The sequence below is a fragment of the Trichechus manatus genome, unplaced genomic scaffold (assembly GCF_000243295.1).
Source record: "Trichechus manatus latirostris isolate Lorelei unplaced genomic scaffold, TriManLat1.0 scaffold00016, whole genome shotgun sequence".
NCBI classification, from domain to species: Eukaryota; Metazoa; Chordata; class Mammalia; order Sirenia; family Trichechidae; genus Trichechus; species Trichechus manatus.
Window position 1 is genome coordinate 26,936,274 of NW_004443952.1, and position 17,878 is coordinate 26,954,151.

Consider the following 17,878-nt stretch of genomic DNA (forward strand, 5'->3'; position numbering starts at 1 on the left):
CCCGCGTCCCGCCGCCCGCCCGCCCGCCCGCAGGCTCCCGAGCCTCAGTGGTCGCCGAGCATCCTGCTGCCCCGGACCCCCCGCGGGCGCGCACCGGGCTCAACTCAGGTAAGGAGCACCCTCCCTCCACGGGCACGGGAGCCGAGACCCAGGGACGGAGACCCCACAGAGACAGAGACACTTGCACAGCCAAGGAGAAAGAGAGACAGACACAAAGACTGACACACAAGAGACTCAGAGAACCACAGAGACAGACCCCATGGAGAGAGGAGGGGAAAGACTCAGATTCACGGGAACAGGAGGGCACCCAGCTGGGAGCAAGAGAGATCCAAGAAGCCCATAGACACAGAGACTGATACAGAGAAACACAAAGAGACAGATCTGGAGAGAAGCAAGACACAGAGACACACTTAGTGATGGGGACACACAGAGAGACAGATATAAAGAGAGCTACCCACAGAGAGAAAAGACAGTCACACACAAACACAGGTGGGTAAACAGAGGCAGCGGCTCACATCCAGGAAGGGAACGAAGAGACAGAGTAAGACAGCCAGTCACATGCACCTGACCTGGACAAACAGAGTCCCACAGAGAGGCACACCCAGGTACCCAGCCCTGGATACATAGAACCCACACATGCCTGCCAGGGCCTCCACAAAGTTCCCTCTGTGTGAGCTGGTGCCTCTTGAGGTCTCCTGGGCTGGTTGGCTTGAGTCCTGAGACTGGGGAGGCACCCAGGCCACACTGAAGCTGGTCACAGTCTCCATCCTCCGAGGCCTTAGGCTACCTCAGTCCCACCCCCACACAGTGCTTCTGAGGGCTGGAAGCTCAGTGGGCAGGGCCAGGCCATGCCCACTGGTTCTAAGGAGAATGAGATACAGGCTGCCTGTTCCAGCTCCCCCCACTATAGCTACACCTAGGTGCCTAGAGCCAGGGCTGAGGATGGGGGTGTTGGTTTTGTGGGGTATTCAGGCCTGTTGGACCCAAGGCCCTCTGCCAGGGTAGCCAGAGATGTGGGAGGAGTGCTCTTTTTTCTACTCACCCCTCCTAGGCCTCCCCACTCCTCTTTCCTTACCACCCTCTCCTTTGCTTTGTATCCTGCACAGGATCAGGACTGCCGGTGTACATCTCCACTGGCTGGGAATCATCGAGTGTGTAGACAGGACAGCCTCTTCCTTGGAAGGCCAGCCATACTGGAGTCCCGCCTCGGCATGGGCCTTGCCATTGAGGCAGACCCACTGTCTGTGCTGGTCTGAGGGTGCTGCCCGTCATGGGGGCAGCCATCTCCCAGGGGGCCCTCATCGCCATCGTCTGCAACGGCCTTGTAGGCCTCTTGCTGCTGCTGCTCTGGGTCATTCTCTGCTGGGCCTGCCACTCCCGCTCTGCTGACGTTGACTCCCTCTCTGAATCCAGTCCCAACTCTAGCCCTGGCCCCTGTCCTGAAAAGGCTCCCCCGCCTCAGAAGCCCAGCCATGAAGGCAGCTACCTGCTGCATCCCTGAAGGCCCCTGGCCTAGCGTGGAGCCTGGGACCTAAGTCTACCCTGCCCAGAGCCTGGAATCAGGATCCAAGAGTTCAGCCAGCCTGGGGTCCAGAACTCACAGTCCAGCCTGCCTGGAGCTGGACCTGGCAGCCCAGAGTCTAGTCAGCCTGACTCCAACAGGGGCTCAATGGCTCTAGGGAGATGGGCCTGGGGTGGAGGTTCATGAGTTGGTGCTAGAACCAGGGCCATCTGGACTCTGCCCCACCCCAAGGGCCAGGGGCTGGGTCCACCCTCTTCCTAGGCCAACTAAGCACCTCTAGGCCCTCTAGTTGGGGAAGCAAACTGGAACCCATGGCAATAATGGGAGGGTGTCCAGACTGGGCCCCTCCCTTGGTCCTCCTGCTGTTTGCTGGATAATAAATGAACTATGGCTCCACCCTGAGATTTCCTCCTCTTCCTGAGGGCCCTGCAGTGGCAAGATTAAAGGTGTGGAGTGGGCTTCCAGACACAAGTTTATTTGTGCAAAGTGGGAGGGGGTAATGGTGGTTGAGGGCCAAGTCCTGGGGTGAGGTGCTGGGGCCAGGGCAGATGCTGGGGCCTGGTCAGGAGCAGGGTCACATGGTGAGTGCTAAGTCTGGGCTGGGTACCAGGGTCAGGGGCTGCAAGAAATGAATTTAAAAAATGGAACAGGTACTAAGGCCAGCCCTCAGGTCTTGGTTTTTACTTCCCTCACCAGATTCAGCAGTTTGTCCAATTTTGCGATCTCCACAGCTGGACCCTTCTGCACTTCCTGCCCCTTCTTTTCCTGCAAGTGGGAGGAGGAATGGTGAGAGATGGGCCACCTCTCTCCGGGTGCTGGCACTACCTCCTCTGCCGACCCCTCCCCTGCCTGGTTCTAGATCTCTGCCTTCTCCCCAACTCAGGTTAAGTGACACGGGGGCCCAGCTGAGAGCTTGGATCCTCAGATGGGCATAGGATCTTTATGTTGGGAACAGTTCAGGAAGGCATCTGCCCACTGACCCTCAGAGGAACTGGCCTTTTAAGCCAGGGGAGAGCTGTAGCCCCGGGGATGGGTGAGACCTCTGACTGTTGGGACCATCCTTCCCAGAGGAAGGTCTCTGGCTAAGGCCTACCAAAGAGCTAAGAGGTGCCTTTTCCGGGAGAGAGAAGAGGGTGGACAAAGCTACAGATGCCCTTATCTAGTATTCTTACCTAATGCCCTCAGGTCAGGTTGGGGGTGGGGTGCTATCTGGGGCAGGCCTGCTTAGTCAGACAAACCTAGGGTCCTGGAGTGTGTCAGGAGACCCGTGAGGGCACATGGGATATCCTGTGTGATTCCATATGTCCTTGGCTGGAACTGTCTCTCAGAAAAACAGTCCTGAATTTATGACTCCTCACCTCAGGCTGTAGGAGTCCCTGGGTGGTGCAAATGGTTAAGCGCTCAACTACTAGCCTAAAGGTTGGCGGTTCAAACCCTCCCAGTGGTGCCTCGGAAAACAGGCCTGGCGATCTGCTTTTTTCAAGGTCACAGCCTTGAAAACCCTAAGGAGCAGTTCTATTCTGCACACATGAGGTCGCCATGAGTCAGAATCGACTCAGTGGCAACTAACAACATTCCAGCCTACAGAGCATTTTAATGCTTCCACTGGTAAGCTGGGCCCTGAGTAAAAGGGAGTTGGGGTGCTGGGTATGTGTTGCTCACAGGCCTGAGGGCTCCTTAGCAGACCAGCAACAGTCCCATCCACCCTCTGTCCAGGCAGTGGAGTGTGGGCTGAGCTGGGGCAGGCTGGGCAGCTGCCATTTCCTGTCTTCCCTCAGCTCGCAGCCCCTCCCTCTCAGCCACCTGTGCCCACTGCTCACTGGCACCTGCCCCAGCCTTGCCTGCTGAGGGCCTGGCCTGGATCTGCCTGTGCTGTGAGGTGGGGGGAGTGCAGGGCCAGCAGGCCCCCTCCTGGCCCCATCCCAGCTGCTGACACTGTATGGGGCTCAGGTTTCTTTCTGTTGTGGCCCCTGCACCTGCTCTCAAATCTATCTCCCCCAACGCCTTGCAGCCCGGGGCCTTTGTCATTACCCAGATCATCTGTGCTCTAGAGATAGAGAGGACAAAGATGTCTTTTTCTTTCTCTTCCCACTCTGTCTCCTGAATTAAGCTTGGGTTTCCTTTTTGGCCTAACCCTATTCCCTGAGTGTTGGAGGACCTGGCTTTTAGTTTCAGCTCTGTTCTTAATTCTCTGTGTGACTTTCGGCAAGTCCTTTGCCTCTCTGAGCCTTAGTTTCCCACCTATACAGTAGTTAGGGAAAGACAGTCCTTGAACTTTGATAAGCTGGGGCTCTGATACCCATCATGGGAAGCTCCCTGGACTGGGCAGCCCAGACCTCTGTGGCTAAGCCCCCTCAGAGGGCAGGGCGGCTGCAGCCCATAGAAGAAGGGCAATAGGGGTGCCCAGAGGACTTCCTTTTGCACGAAATCACTTAGCTGTGATAGGGCTCAAATGGTAATTTCATAGGAACCTTCAATCCACCCAAGTACCAGCTCCCAGCCATGACCTGCTCAGGTCCTCAGAGCCCCAGGTACCTTGTCTTCAGGCCCTCAGACATAGGACCCCAGATACATGGAGCCAGCTTGCAGCCAGGACTGACCTTGCTGTGAGAGGAGTTGGGACTGTGGGAGAGCCTTGCCTCCTCAGATCATAGCTACCTCCCCGCTGTGGTGCTATGGCCACACCCTCTGCCCCAAAGGGTGACCATCATCTCTCCCAGAGGGCTGTACAGCTCTGCCAGCTTAAGCCTGGGTCTCTCTCCTCAGTTAATTAAGAACAGATTTTATCTGTTCCGCAAATTGTGCTGCCTCCTCCCCTCTCCTTGGGGCCAACTAGCTGGGCTCAGCAGCTTCAGACCACGCCCAGCCCCCACCACTGGAGCCCACCACAGCCTCTGGGCCACAGCTGCCGGCTCGCTTAGCAGTCTTCTGAGTATTTATAGCCAAGTCCACCCCCTCCCCCAGCTGGCTACAATTACAGGCCAGGCCAAACTCCAGTCCCAGCCTATGCCACCCTGGCCATGGTGGGGAATGGACCAGTTCAGCACCAGAGGTACAGTGCAGCCGTGGTCCTGCCTTGGTACTGGGACATGGGGGGAGGTGTTAGTACTTGAAAGAGACAGGCCTCTGCCCTAGCCTTGAACTGCAGTAAAGGACTCCAACTGCAACCTGGGGTATAGTTGTCAGGGCAACCTGGCCTAGCCCTGGTCCAGTCTATCCTGACCCAGAACCTGGCAGAAAGCAAATCTCATTTCTTCTCTTAGATCTACCCAGCTGCACTGGGCTTCAAACTCCAACACCTAAATGGGCAGGGCTAGGCTCTGGGTTTTTGGGTTTTGAGTTTTTAACTTGGGCTCTTGAGCTCTGGATTCTAAGGCCTGGGTTCTAATCTGGACTCTGAGTTCTAAACTTTGAGGTCATGGCTCTGGGCTCTGTGGCCTGGATTTGGGGTCCTTGGACTCTGGGCAGGGTCTCTTGATAATAACAGACCCCAGAAACGGGAATCAGAGCTCAAAAGGAGGACTGCATAGCTGTTGACCTAGTTATCCTTCTCACGGCTCATTTCCTTCTCCCCTGTGTGGACTCACAGCTCCCTGCTCAGGGACCAGTGGAGCTGCAGCCCCGTGTAAGACCAGCCAGCTAAGCAGTAACTAAGCCCTGGATGTAGACCTGGCCTACATCCACAGCTTCCTATCCATAATCCAATGATGCCCATGCACCTCCCCCAAGCTTAAGACCCATAGAGTCCCCTGCACCTCCCCCAAGCTTAAGACCCATAGAGTCCCCTGCTCACTAGATGTCTCTACCTGGCAGCCCCTGCAGGTAACTAGGACTCAGTGTGTCACATCTGATCTCATTGTCTCCCCATAAACCTCCTTCTCCTCCTGTGCTCCTCATTTGGGCAATGACACCAGCCAGGGTCTCCCAAACCAGAAACCTGGGGGCCACACCTGATTCCATGCCTTTCTCTCATCCCCCACCATCCTGGAGACTTTATCTCTTGGGGCACCCCTCCCCCAACCCTGTACCTTTGGCATCTTGCGCAAGTTGGGTGAGAGCTTGAGGCAGGTAATGTGCCCACGGTCATCACCCACAATGATGATGGGGTAGATGGGATTGAACTGCACGTGGGTGATCTTATTCTTCTTTTTGGCCACCACGGGCTGGTTGCAGATGGCCTCGTACTTGTTGATGGTCAAGTCGAACACGTGGGCCTGTGGAGAGGTCAGTGTCAGCACACTCAGGGTTAATGGGGCCCCTGTCCCCTACCTCAGAGGAAACAGCCCTTGGGCTTTCTGGGAAAACACTGTGGAAGGCTAACGGCTAGCATGCTGCAGCTGGAGGGCAGCAGGAGGGAAACTTTTGTGTCTGCTTATGTTTTTCCTGTAGTTGGGGGAGTGAGAAATAAAAAGGTTAGGAGAAACTCTAAGTCTATACAGAATTAACAATAATCATAGCTATCATTTATTGAGCACTTACTATATACCCTGGGCAAGCATGTTACATGGTTGTATCATCTAATTATAATTCTCAGAACCACTCTGTAAAGTTGGTTCTGTTAAATGAGGAAAAGGCTCTTAGAAGCTAACTTGCTAGTAAGTGGCAGAGCTAGGATTTATACCAGCTAATATATGTACAGTGCTCAGACAGTGCTTGACATGTAAGTGCTCAGTAAATGTTTGATCTTAATCCAAACTAAGACCAGCTCTGGCATGAACAACTGTGGCAGCCTCCTAACTGGTCTCCCTGCTTCCACACTGACCTCCTACAATCCACCCTCCACGCAGCGGCCAGACTTACCTTTAAACATTTTAAATCTTCCAACAGTCTCTCTTGGTACTAAAAGTAAAATCCACATTCCTTATCCTGGCCCATCTTTCCACTCTCACCTCTTGCTTTCCTCTGTCCCTTTTGCTCACTAACCCCAGACACACTTGCCTTTCTGTTCCAGAAACTCATTCCCTTCAAGCTCATTCCCACCTTGGGTGTTTGCACTAGCTGTTCCCTCTGTCTGGAACCCCCCCCCTCAACACCTGATGCCCCAACTTCACATGGCCGGCTCCTTTTTATCATCCAATTCTCAACTTGGATGTCACCTCCTCAAAGAAGCCTTCCCTGACCACTCTAAGGACCCATCCAGTCCTTCTCTTTCACATCACCCTTTTTCTTTTTATTAATATAAAGGCTTTATTGAGATATAATTTGGCCATTTATACAATTCAATAGATTTTAGTATTTTCACAGAGTTGTGCAACTATCACCACAATAAATTTTAGAACATTTTCATCACCCTAAAAAGAAACCCCGTACCTACCTATTTGCAGTCACTTCCCATTTTCCCCCACCCTCCCAGCCCTAGACAACCACAAATTTACTTTCTGTCTCTATAGATTTGCCTATTTCCATATCAGAAATGGAATTATACAATATATGATCCTTTATGACTGGCTTCTTTCACTAGGCATAATGTTTTCAAGGTTCAACCACGCTGTAGTAGCAGTAAGTATACTTGTTATTGCAAAAAATAAATATCTCATTGCATGGTGTCATGGACTGAATTGTGTCCCCCAAAAAATGTGTGTAGCAACTTGGCTAGGTCATGATTCCCAGTATTGTATGATTGTGTTATCTGATATGATGTCCTTATGTGGTGTAAACTCTACCACTATGATGAGATTATATGTGATCTCCTCATGTGTTGTAAATTCTATCACTGTGATGTGGTTACACTGATGAGGTTGACAAGATCAGTGTCTTAATGCAATCTCTATTGAGATATAAAAGACAGAAGCGAGCAAAGACACATGGGAACCTCATACCACCAAGAAAGCAGTGCTGGGAGCCGAGTGCGTCCTTTGGATCTGAGGTTCCTGTGCAGAGAAGCTCCCAGACCAAAGGAAGACTGATGACATGGACTCTCCTCCAGAGCTGATGGAGAACACGTTCCCCTGGAGCTGATACCCTGAATTTGGACTTGTGGCCTACTGGACTGTGAGAGAATACATTTTTCTTCGTAAAGCCATCCACTTGTGGTATTTCTGTTGGAGCAGCACTAAATGACTAAGACACATGGATATACCACATTTTATCCATTCATCCATTGATGGACATTGGGTTGTTTCACTTCTTGGCTATTATGAATAATACTGTTACGAACATCTGTGTGAACACATCACCCTCTTTTAATTCTCCGGCCAGCACTTAGCACTCTAGGAATTTTGTTATTGTTGTTGCTTTTTGTCTTTTCCATGAGAACAGGGACCTGAACCACCACAGCCTAGCATGAAGCTGGGCACCATAGTTGGCCCTTTGTAGACATTTGACTGACTTTAAGGTGATACCTTAACCACTATACTCTTTCCTGGGGGCAGCAGGTTCTTCTCAGTTTATATTAAAGTCCATAAGGAGAACAGGTTTGCGTCTAAGAATTTGCTCACAAAATGCTGTTTTCTGAGCTTCCACCAAGTCTCACTGTTGAATAGTTCCCTCCCATCCCATCCCTTCTGAAGTCTGTTCCCAGATTCAGCTTGCATTCTTCCAGGGATAGGGACCTCACTACCTTATAGACAGTATTTCTATCACTGATTAACTCTGGCTCGTAAGTTTTTTCATAGATTGAGCTGGCCCCTGCCACCCTGTACCTCCCTCTCCCAGGGGTCTCAGAAAAGGTAACTACTCCTTATGGGGTCTCATCCCGCAGAGTGCTCTTTCCTCCAAGATGAACAGCTGCCATTCCTTCCTTAAGGCCTCTTGGGATGAATGGTCCCTGATCTGCCTGACCCTTGAGAATACACAGTCCTTTGGTCCCACCTTCCTGTACCTGACCTGGTTATGGGGTGGGCTCTCCATGAGGGAGACCCTGAGATACCTCATCCTATTTCCAGTAGGGGCTTATCAGGTTAGGAAGGGGCACTCACCTTCCCATCGGTGGTGACCGCCGCAAACACAGTAGAAGAGTATGGTGCCCAGGCCACATCGCCCACGGCTGAGTTCAGGTCATAGATGAACATTGGGGTCCTGCGGTGGTGGAGGGGTAGAAAGGTCATGACACGAGGGCTCACAGTGCCAGAGACCCACAGGCCAGCCCAGGGTGAAGCTGGGGGCAGGGCAGGGCCAGGGGCAGGCCCCTCACTTGATGGTATGGTCCCAGATCTTCACTGTCCAGTCAGAGCTGCAGGACATGAAGACCTTGGTGTGGTATGGGTTCCAAGATACAGCATCCACTGCCATGTTGTGGGCATCATAGGTGTCAAGGAACTGGCTGGAGTAGGATTTAGAGCACTGGGAGGGAGAGATTCAGGGGTTAAGAGTGGTGAGGTCAGCAACAGCACCTCCCTGGGGGCCCTGGAACACCAGAACTGAGACTCAACCTGTCCTCACCCCACATCAGTGTCACAGGCTGAGCTGGGGCCCGCTGGCTGGCTGCTCTCTCCACCCTTATCACACCCAGAGAGGAAGGAGGAGCTTAAGGGGCTAGGGGCTCAGGTAGGCAGGGGAGCCATCCTGGAAGGTGAGGGCCTGAACCCCGCAGGATGCCAGGCCAGGCAGAAAAGGCCTTCTCTCCCTGAGTCAGCACTGGGCAGATCTGAGGACCCTGGGTCAGGTGTGGCCTAGCCATCTCTCCAGGCCAGGGCCTGTGGACAGACAGACAGAGCCCTGGGTCCATCGGTAGCTCACAGAATTTTTGTAATGATGATAAACATCCCACCTTGCCCAGGTACGAGCAGGTGCTGAGCCAGGGGCAAACCCCTATCTTCAAGTTTCCCATTCAGGTACTTGCCCAGACCAGCATGCCCCTCACTCCCTGCCTCCAGGAGACAGTGCAGTGAGTCCCTCCTTCCTGGAGCCTGGGCCAGTGGGGAGGGGTGGAGAGCGGGTGGGGACCTCTTTTGCATTCAGACCAGCTCTGGCTGGGCCTCAGGGGCTCCCTGGAGCCTGCCTGTAATTAACATTCTGAGTCTGTGAGCCTGAGAAAAGCTGGCAGCAGAGCTATTTCTGTACGATGGCACTTCAGAGGATGTTCACCTACTAACACTGAGACCTTGCAGACGGCCCTGAGGTTCCATCCTGTCGGCTGGAGGCTGTCCATTTTCAAAAATAAATCTGCTTGTTACTTGGCCTTTAAAGCTCAGCTGGAGTTCAGATCCCCTCCAGGAAGTCTTCCCAGAATGTTCCAACCCCCACCCCACCTCACCACCACTTCCACCTCCACCTCCTCCCATCTCAGGAGGGAAGACAGGGCCCAGAGGGAAAAATGCTGGGAGCCCAAAGTCACCCTCTAGATTTTCCATCCCCTTTTCCACATTTTCCCCTTCTTCTTGCCACCAAAGCAGGTCAAGAAATGTGTCCTCCTCCCCCAGGAAACCTTCCAGAATTGATACACACTAATGTCTGTCTGGAAACCCTGGTGGTATAGTGGTTAAGAGCTACGGCTGCTAACCAAAAGGTCAGCAATTCAAATCCACCAGGCGCTCCTTGGAAACTCTATGGGGCATTTCTGCTCTGTCCTATAGGGCTGTTATAAGTCCAAATCGACTCGATGGCAATGGGTTGTTTTTTTTTTTTTTTTTTGGTAAGGTCAGCATTATAGGGTATGTGGAGAATTATAAACTCTGGGTCGGGGGGGTGTAGGGTGGGAGGGGAGTGTTCAGGTCTAGGTGGCCCTGTAAGGAGCTGGCATGGGGGCAGAGCTGCCTCACCTTGTAGATTTTTCCCTCCTCTGTGCCCACTAGGAACATGTAGTCGATCTCTTTGTGGAAGTCAAAGGCAGTGCCACAGCCTTGGGAAAAGAGGGACCAGCCCTTAGCCCAGTTCTGAGAGGGAGGCTCCCAGCACCTCCCCTCCCCAGAGAGGGGACCCAGAGAGGGAACTCAGAGCAGGCTGTTGGACCAGACTGAGCTGAGCCCCTCTCGGGGCTGGGACCAGGCCAGACAAACAGGAACCAGCCCCCTGGCCTGCTTGTCCCAGGCAGTTAGGATGCCGCAAATAGGGGTTCTGAAGACAGGAACAGGGTCTGGGTAAACAAGGCAGGGAGTGAGTCAGAACACGGTCAGGGTCAGGGTAAACAGGGACAGGGTCTACAAACAGGGACATGGTCTGTGTAAACAGGGATATAGTCTGCATAAACAGGGTAGGAATTGAGTAAACAGGGATAGGATCTGGGTAAACAGGGCCTGATCTACATAAACGGCTGGATCTACATCACAGCACCTGATCTGCATAAACAGGAACAGGGTCTGCACACAGGGCTGGGACCTACCAAAACGAGGCAGGGAGGGTCTGCAAACAGCCACAGGTTCAGCTTTCTCATTATCTTCTGTTGGGCTCCAGCATAAGTGGAGGATCGAGTGCTCAGTCATGGGGAGGACCAGGGTCCTTGACCCTCATGGCACCTGAATGACCTGGCCCAGTTCTGATGTGCGTGGGCTGGGGTTCCTACCTACTGTGTGTAGCTGCAACCCCTCGAGACCCTCGGTGGTGCTGCCCTCCACCTTCAGCTTGATGACATCTGTGTGAACCAGCTCGCTCTGCAGTGACAGACAGATAGGGTGCAGGCAGAAGGCCATGGGTTGGGCTGGATCAGCAGGGTTAGGGGGTGCCCTTTTTCATTCAGCACCCACCCATCCACCCCTGTGTGACCCTCCCTGGGAAGCAGGCACCTTCACGAGCGTCCAAGACACAATCCTGCCGTCAGATGACACAGAGAAGAAGTTAAGATTGTGGTCCATGTCATCCTTCTGCCACTTGACCTGAAACATCCCAAACCATGAGCTCTGGGACACTGCTAAAGTGTTGAGTTAGGGCTGTGAGCTGGGTTATGAGAGGTGGGCTGGGCTCCTCCAAGAACCCATGTAAGGCTCAGAAGCAAGTTCCGTGAGCCCATTTCCCAGAATCCCAGGATTGGTTCTCCCTTCCTCCTTCCATCCATCTCTGTCTCCCATGTTCCTCTCTCCCTGACCATCCTGGGGCAACAGTGCCAGTCAGGGCTCTGCCCTAACCCACTAGCTTGTCAATGGCGGTGCCCAATTCCTCCCTGGGTTGGATTATAGAAGTCTGGTTGTGGAGAGAAAAAAAATGGCTCTGGGTTCAATCCCCTTACATAGACATGACCCGGAAAGGACAGAACCCATCAACCAGTTTCCTCATTTATAAAACAGGAATCACAATAGAGCAGGCTCACTGTGGGGAGTAAATGAGATAAGGTATGTGAAACCCATAGTTCAGGACCTGGTATACATTAAGTGTTCGATTAACATTAGCTAATATCCTCGTTAGTCTCCGGGTGGTGTAAATGATTGATGCACTTGGCAGCTAACTGAAAGGTTGGAGGTTCTAGTCCACCTAGAGGTGCTTTGGAAGACAGTCTTGGCAATCTACTTCTGAAAAATCAGCCATTAAAAACCCTATGGAGCACAGTTCTATTCTGACACACATGGGGTCACCATGAGTTGGGACTGACTCCACAGCATCTGATAATATCCTAATTATTATCATCAACCTAGGATTCTGGGTGCTAAGCCTGAGGTTCTGCAGGGGGCTTTTTCCTGCTTGCTTGGTGGGTAGGGGTAGGCCCCTCTCCCCTGCCCACCTTTTCCAGGCTTGGCATTTCTCTAGGAAGCCTCTCCTCTGTTTCTACCTTCACTTTGTCACTGGCAACCACTCTCAGAATCTTGCTCCTAAATCCCAGATTTGAACTGCATTTCTCCATCTGCAAATCGGAGTTAATAATCCTGCCCCACCCGTCTTCTCAGGGCTGGAAGGGAACATATGGGAAAGTGTTTTGGAGACAAAGCTGTTGTCTTATGAAGATGACATGCTTGAGGCTCAAGTTTCTGTTGCCAGATGTGGAGGCCCGGCCAAGCTGTGTCCTGGAGAGCAGGGGTGGGGCTGGGTGCCCAGAGCTTCCTGTCCTCCAGCTCCCTACAGACCTCCCATGCTGGGACCACCGTCCCCTCCCCCTGTCACAAGCAGAGGGCCAGTGAGGGAGGCCGGGAGCCCAGCACTGCTGCCTCTAACCGCAGCTGTCACCATGGCTGTCTGGGGAAGTAAGGGGCTGCACCTCCCCAGCCACTTACAGGCCTGGCTGATCAGAGCTGCAGGAGGGCAGCTGAGTCCTGCCTGGGCCTGTCTGGGCAGCAATTCTTTTGCGCTTTCACTGTGGGGCCTAGAACCCCACAGAGCCACAAATCAGAGCCAGCTCTGATGCTGAGACCACTTCCCCTTCTGTGTAAAGGCGGTCCCTTTAAACAGGGGAGGGGACAGGGAGTGTCAAAGGCCAGGCTGTAAGAGGCACTAGGGAGCTGCAAAGGGAAGTGTTTAATGAGCCAGCACACATGGAAATTGTACTTCACACCCTACTTAGCTGCCTGATGCCCAGTGAAGGGCCGTATGTATATTCCAAGCAAGTGTGTATATGTGTATGAGCCACATATGTGCTCCAGGGATGGGAGGGGTAGGTATAAAGTGGATAGTAAGAGGGGCTGGGACTTGAGAGAATGAATTAATGCCCAGGGACCAGGTGGTTAGGGAGGGGTTGGAGCCTGCTCAACTGATTCCTTCTCTTTCTGCTTTATTTGATTAGAGCAGACCTGCTTGACCCCAGTCTCTGCTTACACATCCTTCCCGCTCCCGTCCTCGGAATCACACATAACACACACACACACACATACACACCAGTGTTGCTGACTGAGGTGTCACAGTGGAGCCTGAACGGGGCGGGGCTACCCAGGCGGGCTCCGTGGGGAAGTAGCCTGGGCCATAGGACAGGAGTCCAGCCCCCTTAGAACAGTTGTTTCCCTGCCTCCAAAAACTTCCATGGCTCCCTGCTGCCAACAGAACCAAGTCCTTTTGTCCCAGCCTGGTATTTGGGGTCTGAACAACCTGTCTGGTCTCCCACAAATACCTCCGACACAATCTGTTTAAGAGGGACCTAGACTTTGATATCTTTGACATCTCATTCACCAGCTTGGCTCTCCTCCAAGCTCCAGGCTCATATATCCAACTGCCTGCCAAAAAGGACCAGGCCTTACAGCCCCATCCCGAAGGCAGATGACCAACAGCACCCACCCCTGTCTAGGAGTTCCCTCAAATAAATCTTGGGCTGCCCAGATGGCTGAGCAGAGGCCCTGTGGGGAGTTAAGAAACTGGAGCCCTTGACATGCTCAGCTGGGGCCTGTTAGGCCCTGGAAGTGTCCAGTCATGGCCTCTGAGTAACTATTCCCATATCTAAGAGATTCTTAGCAGACAGATGGGGCCCTCCTGATGGCAGCTCTGGGGCAGCAGACCCCAGCTCTCACCAGAGACACTCTTATATCCTGATTCCCACCTTCTGCCTTTTTTTGTCCCTTCTAACTCCCAGCTCCTCGGCCTCTAAGCTGGTACCTGGCATCCCCATACACTTACCTGTGGCCTTCTCCTCCCAAAAGTCCCTCCTCCATGGCCCCCAGATGCACACACTACTCCCATCCCCACTTCCCCATCCTGGTTTGAGCTGACCTGCCACACAGGGTCCGTGTGCTTGCCAGACTTGGCGGAGCTGCGGAAGGAAGGCTGGGAGTGGGGCTTCTTGAGGTTGTAAATGGCCACGTTGCCGTCATAGTGGCCCACCACCACCAGGTAGGGGTGGTCCACGTGCATGTCGAGACACATGATGCCGCTCTCGCTGCTGAAGATGTATTCTGGGAAGCTGGGGTTCTTTAAGCTGTAGAGTAGCAGCATACCCCGGCTCTGCTTCATGAAGTCATCTGCCCCGGGGGGAGATGGGCCGTTTCGGTTGCAGAGTCCACTGTCCTGTTGGGGAAACCCCTTGCCCCTCCCCCACCACATGGACACCGCTCTGCCCTGCTCTGTCTCTGTCAGAGAGCCTGGGATTCCTCTCTGGGCTTCAACTTGCCTGTCTGTGAAACAGAATCGTGAGACACTGCCTACCCCTTTTCAGGGTTCATGGGCAGATCCAAAAAACAGTAAAGGTGACTAGGCTTATCTGAGGGATGGATAGTCATTTTCCTATGTCCCCTGAGGTATAGGAAAGGGGAATGCAGGCTTAAAGATTTGCTAAGTGAAGAATGTATGTGTGTAGGGGGCTTGGGATGGAGCAGTACCCTCCAGAAGGAGCTCAGATGCCCAGCCTCGGGGCAGACTGTGGTACTCTGTAGATGCCTGGATAATGCCTGTATGTTCCCTCCTCCCCTCAACCCACCCCATACACACACAGCCAAGGACAGGGTTAAACTTGGAGAAAAATGGACTTGTCTATAGTAAGTCCCAAACTAACCACCTGTGAGCATCATCCTATATTCTCCAGCCCCAGCCCCCAGCTGCAGCCTGAGCCCCAGCTCTAGGCATGCTCCCAGAATCCAGAAGTCCCAGGCCAGCCAGTCAGGCTTCCACAGACCCACTCTGCCATCCTTCTGGCCTGGGCACAGCTCTGGGTGGTCAACAATGGACCACTCAGCAGAGGTCCTCCTCCTTGCCCTGACCCATGTCAAGGGAGTGCCTCCCACTCTTTCTTTCATTCTCTGCACACTTGGCACCCATCCTGGAAATTAGTCACTGAAGAGAATACAGTCCCAGCCCTCAAGTCTACCTCTCCTGCCACTAGCATGTCCTCCCAGTCCGTTCCCCGAGTTCAGAAGAGTTGAAGCTGGAGAGATGGAAGGTGCTAGAGCAGTCTTTTGGCCAAGATGAAAGTCCTCCTTACCCTCCTACCTCCAAGGCTGCCTTCTCTGCCCCTGGCAGCTGCAGGGCCTGGGCCCCTGAGAGAGTGGCCAGTCCTGAGTATACAGACCATGGATAGGAGGAACAGGCAGGTATCCCCAACTTGACTAGTTTCATTGAGTTGTTCCCTCTGTCTTACTTCTCAGGATGTCCCTCACTCAAGATAGTAAGCAGCTAGGCTGGGATCAAGGACAATCCAGGCTGGACCCTGGAGGAAGAGGTCAGGGCAGGAACTCAGCTACTACTAGGTCTCAGGTATCCCATCCAATTTGTGGGCCTAGTCTTATCTCCTCTGCCCCACTGTGCTTTTGCCCACGTTGCTTCCTTAAATTGCAATATATGCCCCTTTTATACTTTGCCTGGTGATAGTCTACTAGTCCTCGAGCGCCTACTCCTCCAGGAGGCTTTCCAGACCATACAGCCAACAGGGCTCTCTCTCCTGTGAGTGCTCCATCCACATCTCATTATCACAGGTGACTGTGAGCAGGTCTTGGCTGTCAGCAGAGAATGGAGTGAGCACGGCCTGGTGTGGCCTGGCAGGCTTGCTCTCTCTGGTGGTAGTGCTGCCTCCTGCTAACCTTGCTCCATTGGATAATCTCTAAGGCCTCTCCTGACTCTATTCTTCAATGATACTCCTGGTGGAACCTGATTCAGCCGTTCTAAGAAAGCCACGGTCTCAGGCAAGGGGAGTAGCTGGGAGGAGTGGCTTAATCTTGCTGTAGACCAAAGTTCTGACTGACCTCAGCCTCCTCTACTAGAGTGACAATGAGGAGTGTGGACTGACGTCTTCTTGAACTGCCAATCATAAGTGGGGACTTCATCCCCAGCAACCCCCTCCTGCCCAGCAGGCAATGGCTTTAGATTGTGGGAGGCCACTCTGGAGAGTTCTGGCTGTCAGGAGAACGCTGGGCTTCTGCTCAGGGTTCAGGGAAAGCAAGGCAGGCAGAGGCCATGTTGGGGCATCAGTGTAAAGCCTGGCAAAAGAGACTCTGCAGATGTGATTAACTTAAAGGCCTTGAGATGTGAGATAATCCTGGTTTATATGTGTGGGCCCAATCCAATCACAGGAGTCCTTATAAGGGAAATGGGGAGGAAGGAGAGTCAGAGAAGATGTGAGGATGGAAACAGAGGTCAGAGTGATGTGACTGCTGGCTGGAAGGGGGCCACAAGCCATAGAGTGCTGGCTGCCTCTGGAAAGTAGAGAAGATAAGGAAACAGATTCTCCTCTAGAGCCTCCAGAAGGAATACAACCTTGCCAACTGCTTGATTTTAGCTTAGTGAAATCCATTTTTGATTTCTGATCTCCAGAACAGTAAGATAATAAATTTGTGTTGTTTTAAGCAACTATGTTTGTGGTAATTTGTCACAGCAGCCATACGAAATTAATACAGTGGACATTCAGGGAAGGTTGACCTGAACTCTACTTTCAGGAATCAGTGGGACAGGCCCCATAGTCAGCACTTTTTCCTGGGACAGTTTGGAAGCAGTCCCTCAAGAAGTTAGGGGGGCTCACTACAGCAGCACATATACGAAAACTGGAACGATACAGAGAAGATTATCATGGCCCCTGAGCAAGGATTACCTGCAAATTCGTGAATCGTTCCATATTTTTTACAAAACATTACGAACAATGCACAAACACCAGAAGCGAAACTAGATAACTGGGAGCTCCTAAAAAAATCAAACAATTATGCTCATCAAAAGACTTCACCGAAAGAGTAAAAAGACAACCTATAGACTGGGAAAAAAATTTTGGCTATGACAAATCTGATCAGATCTAATCTCTGAAATCTCCAAGATATTGTAAAACCTCGACAACAAAAAAGACAAATAACCCAATTAAAAAATGGGCAAAGGATATAAACAGGCACTTCACCAAAGAAGACATTCAGGTGGCTAACAGACACATGAGGAAATGCTCATGATCATTAGCCATTAGAGAAATGTAAATCAAAACTACAATGAGACACCATCTCACCCCAACAAGGCTAGCATTAATCCAAAAAACACAAAATAATAAATGTTGGAGAGGTTGTGGAGAGACTGGAACACTTATACATCGTTAGTGGGAATGTAAAATGGTACGACCACTTTGGAAATCGATTTGGTGCTTCCTTAAATAGCTAGAAATAGAAGTACCATACGATCCAGCAATCCCACTCCTTGGAATATATCCTAGATAAATACGAGCTGTCACATGAATAGATAAATGTTCATTGCAGCACTGTTCACGACAGCAAAAAGATGGAAACAACCTAGGTGCCCATCATTAGATGAATAGATAAAAAAGTATGTGGTATATTCACACAATGGAATACTGTGCAACAGTAAAGAACAGCGATGAATCTGCGAAACATCTCATAACATGGATGAATCTGGAAAGTATTATGCTGAATGAAATTAGTCAGTCGCGAAAGGACAAATATTGTATGAGACCACTATTATAAGAACTCAAGAAAATGTTTAAACACAGAAGAAAACATTCTTTGATGGTTATGAGTGTGGGGAGGGAGGGAGGAGGTATTCACTAACTAGATAGCAGATAAGAATTATCTTAGGTGAAGGGAAGGACAACACACAATACAGGGGAAGTCAGCACAACTGGACTAAACAGAAAGCTAAGAAGTTTCCTGAATACAA

General features: G+C 51.9%; 2 protein-coding genes and 1 non-coding gene across 3 annotated transcripts in view; 2 read left to right on the forward strand and 1 right to left on the reverse strand.

Moving 5' to 3' along the window:
• ENHO (energy homeostasis associated) lies at positions 1-1,919 on the forward strand. Its single transcript, XM_004372319.1, has 2 exons — positions 1-108; positions 1,107-1,919. The coding sequence occupies exon 2, from the start codon at positions 1,271-1,273 to the stop codon at positions 1,499-1,501; it is 231 nt and encodes a 76-aa protein (XP_004372376.1). The 5' UTR covers positions 1-108; positions 1,107-1,270; the 3' UTR covers positions 1,502-1,919.
• Positions 1,920-2,188: 269 nt separating this feature from the next.
• The window catches only part of DNAI1 (dynein axonemal intermediate chain 1), a 59,520-nt gene continuing 43,830 nt past the window's right edge, over positions 2,189-17,878 (reverse strand). Inside the window, exons 13-20 of the mRNA XM_004372393.1 lie at positions 14,018-14,265; positions 11,182-11,271; positions 10,962-11,049; positions 10,222-10,301; positions 8,655-8,803; positions 8,440-8,539; positions 5,551-5,736; positions 2,189-2,287 (exon numbers count right to left, since the gene is read on the reverse strand). Coding sequence (XP_004372450.1) covers positions 2,189-2,287; positions 5,551-5,736; positions 8,440-8,539; positions 8,655-8,803; positions 10,222-10,301; positions 10,962-11,049; positions 11,182-11,271; positions 14,018-14,265 — 1,040 coding nt within the window. The remainder of the gene's footprint in view (positions 2,288-5,550; positions 5,737-8,439; positions 8,540-8,654; positions 8,804-10,221; positions 10,302-10,961; positions 11,050-11,181; positions 11,272-14,017; positions 14,266-17,878) is intronic.
• LOC111819727 (U6 spliceosomal RNA) lies at positions 16,744-16,850 on the forward strand. Its single transcript, XR_002823297.1, has one exon. It is a non-coding gene; the product is annotated as a U6 spliceosomal RNA (small nuclear RNA).

Coding starts and splice junctions, on each gene's coding strand:
- ENHO (XM_004372319.1), top strand. CDS start 1,271: ATGGGGGCAGCCATCTCCCAGGGGGCCCTCATCGCCATCGTCTGCAAC.